The sequence below is a fragment of the Heterocephalus glaber genome, unplaced genomic scaffold (genome assembly GCF_053883595.1).
Source record: "Heterocephalus glaber isolate CG9 unplaced genomic scaffold, H.glaber_assembly_v1.0 deba00001429, whole genome shotgun sequence".
In the NCBI taxonomy this organism is placed as follows: Eukaryota; Metazoa; Chordata; class Mammalia; order Rodentia; family Bathyergidae; genus Heterocephalus; species Heterocephalus glaber.
Window position 1 is genome coordinate 11,008,482 of NW_028258294.1, and position 12,283 is coordinate 11,020,764.

The 12,283-nt window shown below is 39.9% G+C and overlaps 1 protein-coding gene across 3 annotated transcripts in view; it reads left to right on the forward strand.

Annotated features, from left to right (window-relative positions):
• Positions 1-4,991: 4,991 nt before the first annotated feature.
• The window catches only part of Piwil4 (piwi like RNA-mediated gene silencing 4), a 49,357-nt gene continuing 42,065 nt past the window's right edge, over positions 4,992-12,283 (forward strand). Inside the window, exons 1-4 of one of the 3 annotated variants that reach the window (XM_021252671.2) lie at positions 4,992-5,230; positions 6,392-6,470; positions 9,096-9,227; positions 11,161-11,375. In XM_021252671.2, the coding sequence (XP_021108330.1) occupies positions 5,138-5,230; positions 6,392-6,470; positions 9,096-9,227; positions 11,161-11,375 (519 nt within the window). In that variant the 5' untranslated portion in view covers positions 4,992-5,137. Of the gene's footprint in view, positions 5,231-6,391; positions 6,471-9,095; positions 9,228-11,160; positions 11,376-12,283 lie in introns of those variants that run through there. The other 2 variants (XM_087212300.1, XM_087212301.1) reach the window with 2 other exon arrangements.

Consider the following 12,283-nt stretch of genomic DNA (forward strand, 5'->3'; position numbering starts at 1 on the left):
GGGCTGAAAAAGAATACCAAAGAAAACTGCACAGTAATGGGGACACACTGGCTTGGAGAGGTGGAAGAACCTTACTAATTAAAGAAATATGTTCCTTCCCAGTGTGAGTTTAGGTGATACTCTCCACTCCTCAACCCCATTCCTCATTCTCAATTCTTCGTGTCCTTGAGAGAGGTACATGGGCTATTCTAACAGGTTCCAGAATTAAGGTAAGTAGATGTGCCCACAGTACACACAGAAGGGGCTATCGCCAAGAACCCATCTCTACCTTGGCTACTGATGTTTCAAAGCCAGGATTCTCCTGCTCTCCAAATTCTGAACCCTTTTCTGGGGACTAGGAGTCAGTGGCCCTACCTGACCTTGCTGTATCTGCTGAGTAAGTTTATACATCTCATCACACAATTTGGGGAAAGGTAAATGGGGCTGAGAGCAGGACCAGCTTGTCCAATGGGCACAGTGCAGAGGACCTACAATATTTTTGAGGGATCCATGAATTCATTTACAGTCAAAAGAGAAAATTTTTAGGTAGAGGAAAAGGTTTTAATCTATACAAGTAATGTAATAGTCTTTGTAGCATTTAAGTTTTAAGATAACATTTTTAAAAAATTCTTTTTTGGTTGAAGGAGAACCCCACACAGAGAAGCACTTATGCCAAGGAAAGTCAAACCTTGGGGTTACTGAAAGGGGGCCTTCTTGCTGGAGTGGATGGGTTTTCTCATGAAAAGAGTACATCAGTAAAGTGCAAATCTGTTGGCCAAGGAACCAGAGAGGAAGGAGAAGCAGAGAAGCTCTCCTTTGCAACCATTTTCCTTTTATTTCATCTTCAATCCATACCTAATCTTAAATCCTTTCTAGAGTACAATGGGACAAGGAAGCAAATAATGCATTGTTACTGTGACAAGGAAGCAGAGATGCATGTTGGAAGGATTCCATCAGACTGGTCAAGCAGCTTAACATAACACGCTTCATAGGAATTTTTCTTTCTCTGGATAGTTCAATAATGTATTTCACAATTTTTAAAAAGACTGTTCCTGTTACAGATTAAAGAAATTAAAGAGGCATGACAATTGAATGCAATGTGTTATCCTGACCTAACTAAATTCTGGACCAAAAAATATTAAAAATTATTTACTTTTTGCTTTCCAAGATATTTTAAGACAACTGATAAAATTTAGCTATGGACTGTAATTATTAGTCATTAGTATTTTATCCATGTTAAATCTGATTTATATAACTGCACTGTGGTTTTATAAAGGAATGGAAAAATATTCATGAGGTGGGGGTTGAGACAGGGTCTTGCTATGTAGTCCAGGCTGGCTTTAAACTTGCAATGATCCTTCTGTCTCAGCTTCCCAAGTGCTGGCATTGCAGGTGTGTACCACCAAACCCGGTTGATATTTTTGTTCTAAGCAATTCACACTAACATATTTGGCAGTGAAAAAGCATGATGTCTACCACTTCTTTGTAAATAGAACAGAGAAAATGCACACATATAAAGAGAAAATAAGGTAAATACAGCAATATGTTACCTGTTGAATCTTGGTGAAATGTTTGAGGGTGTTCTTTGAGCTACTCTTACAACCTTTCTGTAAATGTGATTTATTTCAAAATAAGTGAAAGAGATGAAATTGTTAAATTAATCTAGTCGTACTGTTGAAATAAAGCCCAAGGGTGATGAATAGAATTGATGCACTAACTCTACAGACATTCAACTGTCTAACCTGTGTCTTGGGAGTTAATTTTATTTTTTTATTTTTTAATTTTTTTTATTACTGGGAGTCGAACTTGGGTCCTTGCTCTTCCACCTCAGGCGGTGAAACCACTGAGCTAAATCCCTGGCCCAGGAGTTAATTTTATATTAGTCAGAACCAGGGATATTCAGGTCAACATGTTGGGTTTTGTAGGTTATTATTGTTTACAGGATTTTCCTAATTTAAAAATAATAAAATTTAAGTTATAGACAGCACCGAATACCCAAAAAAGTTATTTTTTTAAAACAACTGACTGGCAGAAAGTTAGGCAAATCTTTGAGTTGTGCCTTTCTTCGTTGATAAAATTCAGATACTAAGTGCTTGGACTTCATTCTATGAAGTTATGAAATATGTCTCCTCCTCCCTCCAAGTAAGTGCAAATAGTTTATTTTGGGAAGGGATTGCAAGGAAAAGGAGACAGGACCTGGGAAGAATGAAATAGGGAAGGGTGAAAGGCAACCCAAGGGTATAGCACAAAGCTCATATCCCTGTAGTATGTGGTAGTTGACTGTACCGAGAACCTTTGGTGAAGCCCTAGAACACTACAGAATTGCCTGCCCAATGGACGGAAGAGGGAGTGTTAATTTAGGAGGTCCTACCTCTGGCCAAGGGTTGACCCATGAGGTGTTAACTCCCTCGCACTTGGAGGCTTGCTCCTATGTCAAATGGCTGAGTGGATTTGAGCTGCAGCAGCAGAGAAACCCTGGGACAGAGTGGGAGACACAAGGTGCAGGTGCAGGGTGAGGCGCTATCAGATTTCACTGTGTGCCTGTGATTGCCATAGCAGTGATCGGAGTTAAAAGTTGGACAGGAGAATGTGAAGGGCAACACAAAGTGTATCAGTGGTTAGCAGCATTACAAGCCAACACATGCATATCAAGTCATTTGAAGGATAACATACAGCAAAATTGTATTTATTACATAATTTTGTGAATAAACAAATTAATTGGAAAAATGTCAAAGAGCAAAAAGTGTCCCTCTAGACTGTATAGATAATTAAAATGAATAAGAAACACAAAGAATAGAAATGGAAGGCATAGACCAGGACGATGTATCCACAGGAATTAGTCATTTGCCAGTGGTGGCTTGACAAACCATCAGAGACAGCTGAACTGCTTAATTGATGCTAAGGAAAACTGGCTCAGCATATGGAGATAAAGTTGTATCCTTACCTCACATCAGATATGTACATATGTTTGTATGTGTAAAATCATAAAGGACAGAAAATACTTCATGTGAAAAATAAATATCCAAAGTTAATACAAGAAAATGTCACATAATATCTTTGTCTTTATAAAGTTAGGGCAGGGAAATTTTCTTTTAACAAGACCCCATCAGAACAAAGACTAGGGTTTTAAAAGTTGCTGGATTTGACTACATTAGAATTAAGATTTGGGTTAGATAAAACATCTCATCGTCGTTACCTATCTACAGTACTGACATTGGAATATAGCAGTGTGAGGAGAAGGGGGGAAGTGAGTCCCTGGGACTCAAGAAGGATCTAAGGCGAGAATTGAAGTCTACAGGAAGAGTGAAGAGAGAGACTTTAATGAAGAGGAGGGAGGTACCAAGCAGTGCTCTTTCCCAGAGCCCAGACTCTCAGTGAGGGAACAGCAGACCGAACCTGCAGACACATGGTGACTGCTGGCAACCCCATAGGCCTCCACAGAGAAATTCACCAGTGGAGCGGAGCAGTGGACACACCAGATTGCAGCAGCTGTTCTATGCTGAACGGAATTGGAGTCTTAGTGGAGATTACAATGAATCCCTACATCACATTAGATCTTACAGGAAGTGCTTTCAGCTTTTCTCCATTCAGCTACCATGGTTTCGACTCACCTTCAAAACGTGGTTGCAGAAGAATGTTTACTAGCAAGACACAACAGAAGTTATAAACGAAACTCTTAGCAAAAGCTCTGGGAATTGGCCATACCACAACCTGAAAAGGCAACAAATACTTAAGAGGACTTGATCACTTTTTAACTAATCTTCATCCTAAACCAGTTCTCTTTTTAATCAAATTTTAGGCTGTGCAAAACTGAGTTGCTCTACCCCAAGAAAAATCAATTTGTGTATTCACTAATACATTTAATGTATCATTTCACTCTGTACAAGTTTCTTCTTGACATGGATATCAAAAAGAACCTTTAACAAACTTCACCTTTTTAAATGACCAACTACATACACATAATAAGTCCTTGTAAACCTTTCAGGTAGCAAAAACAGATCTTTGTTCTATGGCTGAAATCTCCTGCTTCACAGGAGTACTGATAATTTTAACTCTCAAGGAACAAGCTGCTTGCTGTCCCTAATTTTATTAGATTTAAAATAAAATATATATGGCAATAATCTAAAAAGTACAAAAATCTCACTTGCTTCCATCAATTCTTAGGTGTCTGAAATGTATACTTTCAAACAGAAAGATGTTTTTCTTTTAACAAAAGAAAAATCTCAGCTCATGTGTGGTAGACTATTAATTCAAGAGTATTAGTGAAGAGTTAAATCTTGCCAAATAGGAAGTAATATTAAGCTCTTCTGCAACGAAACTTTCAAAATATTGCCAACCTGAAGTTTTCAGCAGAAGACGTTGGATTTCAAGTCCTGTTGCGGGGGCGGGGAGTGACCTAGATTAAGGATATTCTTAACCTGGACACAAGTTGGCACTGTTTCAGATGAATGAGTAAACATTCTCTTGATCACTCCAACGAAGAGTTGGAGGCTTAGGGTTTTGGATGATGTAAATAATGTGAAATTAAAAGTTTTGATAATATGTACAGCACTATAAAGCTAGAAAATAAAAACCATTAATGAATTCCCTAAAAAACCAAAAAACAAAAACATCTCATCATCAAAATTAACAGGTCCTAGACTGGGAATAGATGTTTGCAATATCGAAAAAAAAAAAAGGATAAATTTTTTCCAAATCACAAAGTTGAAAAACAGTTTTAGAAATTCTCAACCAGATGTAAATGGGCAAACAATACAATAGGAAACTCCAAAACTATCATATATCTGAAGAGGTGCTTACCCACACTAGCAAGCAGAAAATACAAACTGAACAAAGTTAACAGTTTGATCCTAATTACTTTACCCACGTAGAACTGCAAAAACTAGAAAGTTGCAGGGTAAGGCCTAGTGAAAATAAAAAGGGGAAGTCTGGCCCCGCCCCGCCCCGCCCCGCCCCGCCCCGCCCCGCCCCCGCCCCGCCCCGCGTCACGTGCTCTAGTCCCCTCCGCACCCACAACTTGGAGACGCTCTTCCCACGCCTGCTTCGCGAGGCTGGATGCCCATCGCCTCGGGGTCACGGCGTCGTCATCTGTTTGCCAAGGAAAATACCCTAGTCTTGACTTTGTAGCTTTAGAGACCCCTCTGGGTTGCTTGGGAACATGAGTGGACGCGCCCGTGTGAGGGCACGAGGCATGGCCCGCAGCCCTGACTCCCTGTCGGTGCAGTGCACCCAGACCTCGCCCTCGGGAATGGTAAGCTGGCTGTGTTTAATTTTCTCTTCCTTCTGCCCCCATCCCAGACAGGGCCTTCCTCTGTGTCTCCTCTCTGTTAAAGCTATTTCTCTCAACTTTGACTCTTTCTGAGGTTTCTCACATTTTTGTCTTTCAAGGGATCTTATCTTGAATTGAGGTGAGTATATTGGCCAGTGAAAAGAATTGAAGATTGATGGCTAGTGTGTCATTGCCTTCCACTTCCTGAGTTGTAATTACTTGATTTGGTTTTAAATTGCCTGGGAAAAAATTGATGTACTTTCATACCATCACATGGCATGTAATCTACTATGATTGGTCTTGCTAAGTGGTGTAGGCAATTGAGTAGTCTCCAACATTACTGGTTGTGATTTGGATTCAGTCATTGTTGCTTGAGCAGCCACTATGAGTAGGGCTCCTTGCTGGGCTTAGGCAACTGGTGAATTGACTGACAAATAAGCAACTTTTGGTTTGTGTTACAAATATATACTCTGTATTTGCAGCCAGATTTTAGACTTGGAACAAGTACTCAGTTAAGTAGTCTGTGGTCATTATGCCCTCATTTTCAAGAAGTGGTCTTCTCTTGACTTCACTTTTTAGCAGGCCACTATATTGTAACTTCTTGAACAAAGAGAATTCCTTTCTGTGAAAGCAGACATATTAATAGTTCTCTTCCCACCTAATTTGTGGGCTAATTTTGGTCCAGTTTATTCAGGAGAGTCATCCTTCTGGGCTGGTGTCCCCTATCCTCTGGGCTCAATTGATTTTCATACCCATGGGCCATGAAGGAATAAAATCCATGCACATCTGTGCTACATTTCCTCTGATGAGAATCTCATTTTTGCTTCTTCATATTTACTAAAAGCAGTTGGATGAGTGTGGAAAATTATAGCCCATCCTTATCCTTTTGTCTAGAATGGACATCTCTTTTCTGTCCAGCCTTTTACCTTACTCTTTCTTTTCCTAGATCATGCTAATCTAATGACTTGCAATATTGTTTTTTGTTTTTTTTTTGTACCGGGGATCAAACTCGGGTCCTTGTGCTTGTGAGACAGGCGGCGAAACCACTGAGCTAAATCCCCGGTGACTTGCAATATTGGTTCTTAGCTTGTTGATAACCGTTTGATTTGTGACTTATCTTAAATCTCATTTGTCTCATTTTAGCTCACACCAGTTGATCTTAGTGACAGTGAAGCATCCTTTAGCGGTGATGTGGAGGGAACAAGCAGGATTTCACAGCCTTGTAAGTGCAACTTAGTCTGTCCCCCTGAGTTCCAGTCAACCTGTCTGGGGCAGGCGTGGTACCACCAAGCCTGACAGCACCAGGCTGGTGTCCTGAGCATCCCAATCTCCTCTTCTTGAGGGATCCCCCTTGTGGTGTTCCTTTGGGACTCCTAACACACAGGCAGCTGCTGGGTTTTCTGATGGTGCTTGGGAAGTGGGAATCCACAGGTACAGAGAAGACAGTTTTCTGATTGTTTCTGTTCACTGAAGAATTTTGAAAAAATATTCCAGAAACCTATGTGGTATGCAAGTGTCATTGCTATCACTTCAGGGATGGTAGAAACTTGGTACAAAGGCTGAAGCTCTCTTCTTCCCTCCCCACCTGGGGTAGACACCACTGTGTGATCATATAGCTCTCTTCCCTGTGAAGACTCACGTATCTCAGGCTACTTATCTGTGTGCTGCTTGAGTAGCCTCTGCCACGCAGTATGAACTGCCATATCTGATGGAATAGTAGTTTGCTTGGGTTGCCTTTACCAAGTAGCACAGACAAGGTGGCTTAAACAGCAGGAATTTATTTTCTCATAATTCTGGAGGTCTGAGATCAAGGGGTTGCCAGGGTTAGTTCCTCCTGAGGCCTCTTTCATTGGCTTGTAGATGTCTACCTTCTCCCTGGACTCAAGATGTTTCCTTTGTGCATTCTGCGTCCTAATTTCTTACCTTATGAAACCAGTCATATCTGCTGAGGGGCTGCCTCGGTGACATCACTTTAACCTAGTTATGCTGTAAAGACACAGCTATAAATATAATTACATTGTGAAGAGTGGGAAATAGGACTTCAACTTTCGGTCTTTCTAGGTGGGGGCATACTTCAGTCCATAACCCTGAGTGAAATCTGTTAGTTCTCTCCCTTGTGCTGATCATGAAATATAGTGATTGTTTCTAAAAAATGTGTAATCTCTTAGAATTTAGATTCTCTCCAGGTCGGAGAGCCTGGTACTCACAGCCATCTTGTGTGTGACTCTGCTGTTGCTCATTGAGGGGTTTCCAGCCCTACTTACATACTCTCTATATGATGAACTCACATTGCTGAATGTGTGCATGAGCTCGGACCTGTTCAGAAAGGCAGCCCAGGACCAGCACAACACCACCATTCAAACATTATCCCAACTCTGGGCATGCCTTTCCACATCTACTGTCATCTACTGAATAGCAAGTAATGGACACCCCTTATCCTGTGACAACAGATTAAATTTTTGTTTATTGCTTTAAATTATGGCAAAATGTGTATAAAAAAACTTTTAAAATGTACAATCTGGGGATGCATTTATATTGCTGTAAGTAATCACCACCATCTCTAGAACTGTTTTCATCTTGGAAAACTGAAACTCTGCACTCATTACACAATTAGCCCCTATTCCCCTGTATCCCAGCTCCAGACAGCCAACATTCTATGGTAACTTGAAGTTTTAGAAACTGTCTGGTATCTTTGAAACCAAGAGCAGTGAATGATGTGGACAATCTAGTGAGGGTAATAAAATTTTAAAAAATTAAATGAACTTTGTGATTCTCCTGAGAGACTCAGGCTCCTCTGGGAAGGGTATGGGAAGAAGTTTGGAGCTGGTGGCAGTGCCATTTGGGGGAACTGCAGACAGTAAGTTTATCACAGGATGGGTCAAGTCAGAGTGCCAGAGAGCCAACATACTGTTATTTATATTACTTGCAGCGATATCCTTCATTTTGACTTTTTAAAATTATCTATGGGGACAGGAAGGAGATGTAAAAAGAATTAAAGATGGGTAATGTACTAACTCCCCATGAAGAGTACAATCATACATACTGCAAACATGGACTGATAAAAATAAAAATTAAAAAAGAAAATTATCACTAGATGAAAATAAACAATTGTCATCAAACTGCCAAAAGCATATCCAAAAGCCTGTATCTCTTGTACTTATTTAAACAGAAGACATCCTTTGGAAACAAATCCTAATTTCATATTTTCTAGAAGCTAACAATGATGGGCTTCAAGGTAAAACCCTGGCTTTCATGCTCCTGGGGAACAATCTAGCATAAAAAGTGACTGCGGTGACCTGAGCTGTTCCTCTTCTGTCTGTTGGGAAAAGTGAGGGATTCAGCTCCTCTGTACAGAAATTGGTGTGGACATTCCTCGCCTGAGGCTTTCAGGGTGTTGCCCAAGAACTAAATGAGAGAGAGCAGCCCTCTATAAATAGGAGTGGAGTGGAATGCAGGGAGATGGAGCTTTCTCCTGAGCCAAGAAGAGAAACTTTGCAATATTATTAGTGCTAGGAGTACCTCAGGGTCTCTTTCTTAATGAAATAGTCCATGTTTTATTCACATTTTTCAATTTTTAGGCTAAAGACTTCTGTGTAATCATGAATGAATGTTTTCACCAACACAGGAATTTAATTAAAACCATAAGTACTTTGACTTTTGATTGTAGATGTATTTTTTTTTTTTTTTTTTACTGGGGATTGAACTCAGGACCTTGCGTTTGTGATACAGACGTCAGCACCACTAACCTAAATCCCCGGCCCTATAGATGCATTTTTCAGACAGTGGTTATAGAGAATATTATTTAGAATGAAAAATGAGATATTCTTGTGTTTTGCTCATATTTTAGGTAACAAAGGTGTATCTTCTGGTGATGTTGGGAGTACCTTTGTAGAAAAAAGTGTGAAAATAAGACAGGACTGTATGGACTTGGGTGTCTGTACCAGGGAGAAATGGGCACATGTGAGAGACAGCAAAACAGGTACCCACTCTTCATGTTACTTACTCTTTTAATGTTACCAAGGAATTTGAATTCCTCGATCTAAAAAAAATTCATATGCTCACTTAATAGATGTGTACTCACTGTGTGTTATATTCAAGGCATTGTCTAGACACTTTAGGTTTTTCACCCTTAAAGCCTTTTAGCTTTTTCTTTTATTAACAGGAACAATAATATGTTCTTTAAAGCTACATCTTACCTTTTTTTTTTGAGACAGGGTCTCACTATGTGATTCAGGCTAGCCTTGAACTCATTATGTTGCCCAGGCTGGCCTCAAACTTGCTGAGATCCTTCTGCTTCAGCCACCTGAGTGCTGAGATTATAGTCGTGCACTACCATGCCCTGCTTACATCTCACTTTTGGAAAAGCTTTTCCCTTACATCTGGAATGGGGCTTTAAAATGCTTTCCTCCCAACCTTTACCCTATATGGGGAATAATAGCCTTTCTGGACTTCAGCTGTGAAAATGAAAACATGACCAGAATAGGGACTCCTTTATCCTGAGCCCATGCTTCACCATGAAATCACAAGCACAGTTGTAGACATATGTGTTATCTAGGAAGAGGTCTGTTCTCATTAGATTCTCAAGAGGCTTTTGGCTCCCTCCTCACTGGTGCAGATCTGTGTTTTTCATACTTTTTAAAACCAAAGTAGCAAAATATTATTCAGCAAATAAACAACACACACAGTTGAAGTTAAGTATTGTGAAACAATGCTTGCCGTTAACGTATGCCTGGCACTCTGGTACATTCTGTTCTGTGGTCTTTTCATTAAACATGCTCTTCTCTCACCTTGATTTCCTATCTGCAGCACTGGTGGGGCTGGATGCAGTTGGAAAACACTGGCATTGGTGATCTCAAGGGTCTTGCCATCTTTTACATGCTGGGTTCATATCTCTTAGTCCATTGTTACCATTTCCACAGGATCTGGAAGAACAAAAGAAAAGTTTTCTTTAAAATAGCACAGCGACACCTTGTTCCTACCAAATACATATCACAGGTCAAGAAATACTAAGGCACATATGATGCCTTTTTTCCCTCACCATCTCCCGGCTCATGTTTCCACTTCCTCCAGGAGAAGAGGTATATACTGCCTGTTAGATGTAATTCTTTTCTACAAGACAAAAATGGGGTGAGTCTTTGTAAGGAGAGATGGGAAGAAACTCCTTAAGAACCTCCTAGGTTTTTGTCCTGAGAGATGCTTATGCCATTGTGAGCACAAACTGACTGTGCTGGGCCTGTCTCTGATTTTGTCCTATAGATGTTTAGGATGTGAATAAAAATTTTTACAGAGAGAAGGAATTTCTAGAAGCACACATGACTTCCACATGCCTGCAGAAAGTAGAAGCCCCAGCCTCTGTCTGTTTTCAAGCAAGAAACATGCAGTTCCTCTATTTTAGCCCTTTCTTCCATTGTCTATGGGACCTGGACAGCTGTCTGACCAATGATGGAACTTTTCCAGAATTTTCAGAACTATGGTTAACTTTTGATTATCTGGATTTCCCAGGCATTGGGGATTATATTTGTGGTAAGAACGGGCAGTTCTTTGTAACCTGAAAGCAGTGTAATTTCAGGTCAACATCTGAGACCATTATTGCAGCTGATGTGGATTAGAATCAAAACTGGAAGGAGGCTTGAGTGGAGTCTTGGATAGTTGAATGCAGATGCTTTTCTTCTCCCAAGGTCAAGAATGTCAGTGCCCGCTCCTGTGCTCTTCTGAGGCCAGTTACACACATGATCTCACTTTAACTGCTAATAGTATTATTGGGCTGCAAGTTATAGAGTTTATCTTGTGTCACTGAGCAAAATCCTCCATTTATGGCAACTTCTGTGCATATGCAAATAAACTTTAAATGATGTGATTGGTATTAATGTGATGTTATTTAGCGAAAAATATTTTTTATTTGTTTTTCTTAGGTTCCAGTGGAATACCTGTGAAACTGGCTACAAATCTCTTTAATTTAGACTTGCCCCAGGACTGGCAGCTATATCAGTACCATGTGACGTATATTCCAGATTTAGCATCTAGAAGGCTGAGGATTGCTTTGCTTTATAATCATAGCAAACTTTCTAACCATGCAAAAGCATTCGATGGTACCATCCTTTTTCTCTCACAAAAGCTAGAAGAAAAGGTATAGTATGGTTATTTTTAACTATATATGTGGGTAAACATATGCTTATGTACTTATACACACATATTTTAAAGTACAGTGATTTTTATAAGAACTGAAATGACTTTGTCACATCTTTCCTCTTTCTTGTTCTTTGCTTGAGAGCAAAAAGTCTTCCTAATTAAGACTTCATCAGTAACTGATTTCCTTATTAAGCTAGTGGTCTGACATTTTAAAAATAAGAGCTCTAAGTGCCCTTGAAATAGAGATCCTTTCAGATTTTTCCCAAAATAAAAAAGCCTTTACGAGACACCAGTTAGCCTATGGCTTCAGGGCTTTAAATTTATTCTACTTTTTTTTTTTTTTGCTCCTGCACAACAGAGCCTGTGTGTCCAAATAATTTTACATCTAGTTTTGAGTCTAGAACTATCATTCTTTTGCTACTTGCTCCATCATATGAAATATGAGTTCTGATACCAGTTCTAAGAGCACTTTTAAAATGTGACCATTGGAAATGAAAGTTGCATGTTTCATATTTCTTTATCCAAATGTTACGGTATGGTTTGGGTCTAGATGTCCCCCCAAAGCCTCATGTGGTTATAGGCCTGATAGAGAGTGTGAAGCTGGAATTGATTCATGATGCAATGCTAAACTCAAGGGCACTAGGATTAAGGGTGTGAGTGCTACCCACCCTAATTAGTCTGAATAAGATAAAAAGGGCAGGGAGATGCTGTTAAGTTTCTCTTGTTGTCTTTCCTGCCTTGTGCACACCATGTTGTTTCTGCTCTGCCATGACTGTTTGTCATCTCTGTCATGGAGTCGGTTGATTATGGACTGAAACCTCTGTAAACTGTAAGCCAAATAAACCCCTTCCCCTTTAACTTTGAGTGCTGGGTATTTTGTCTCAGCAATGAGAGAGAAGTAACTAA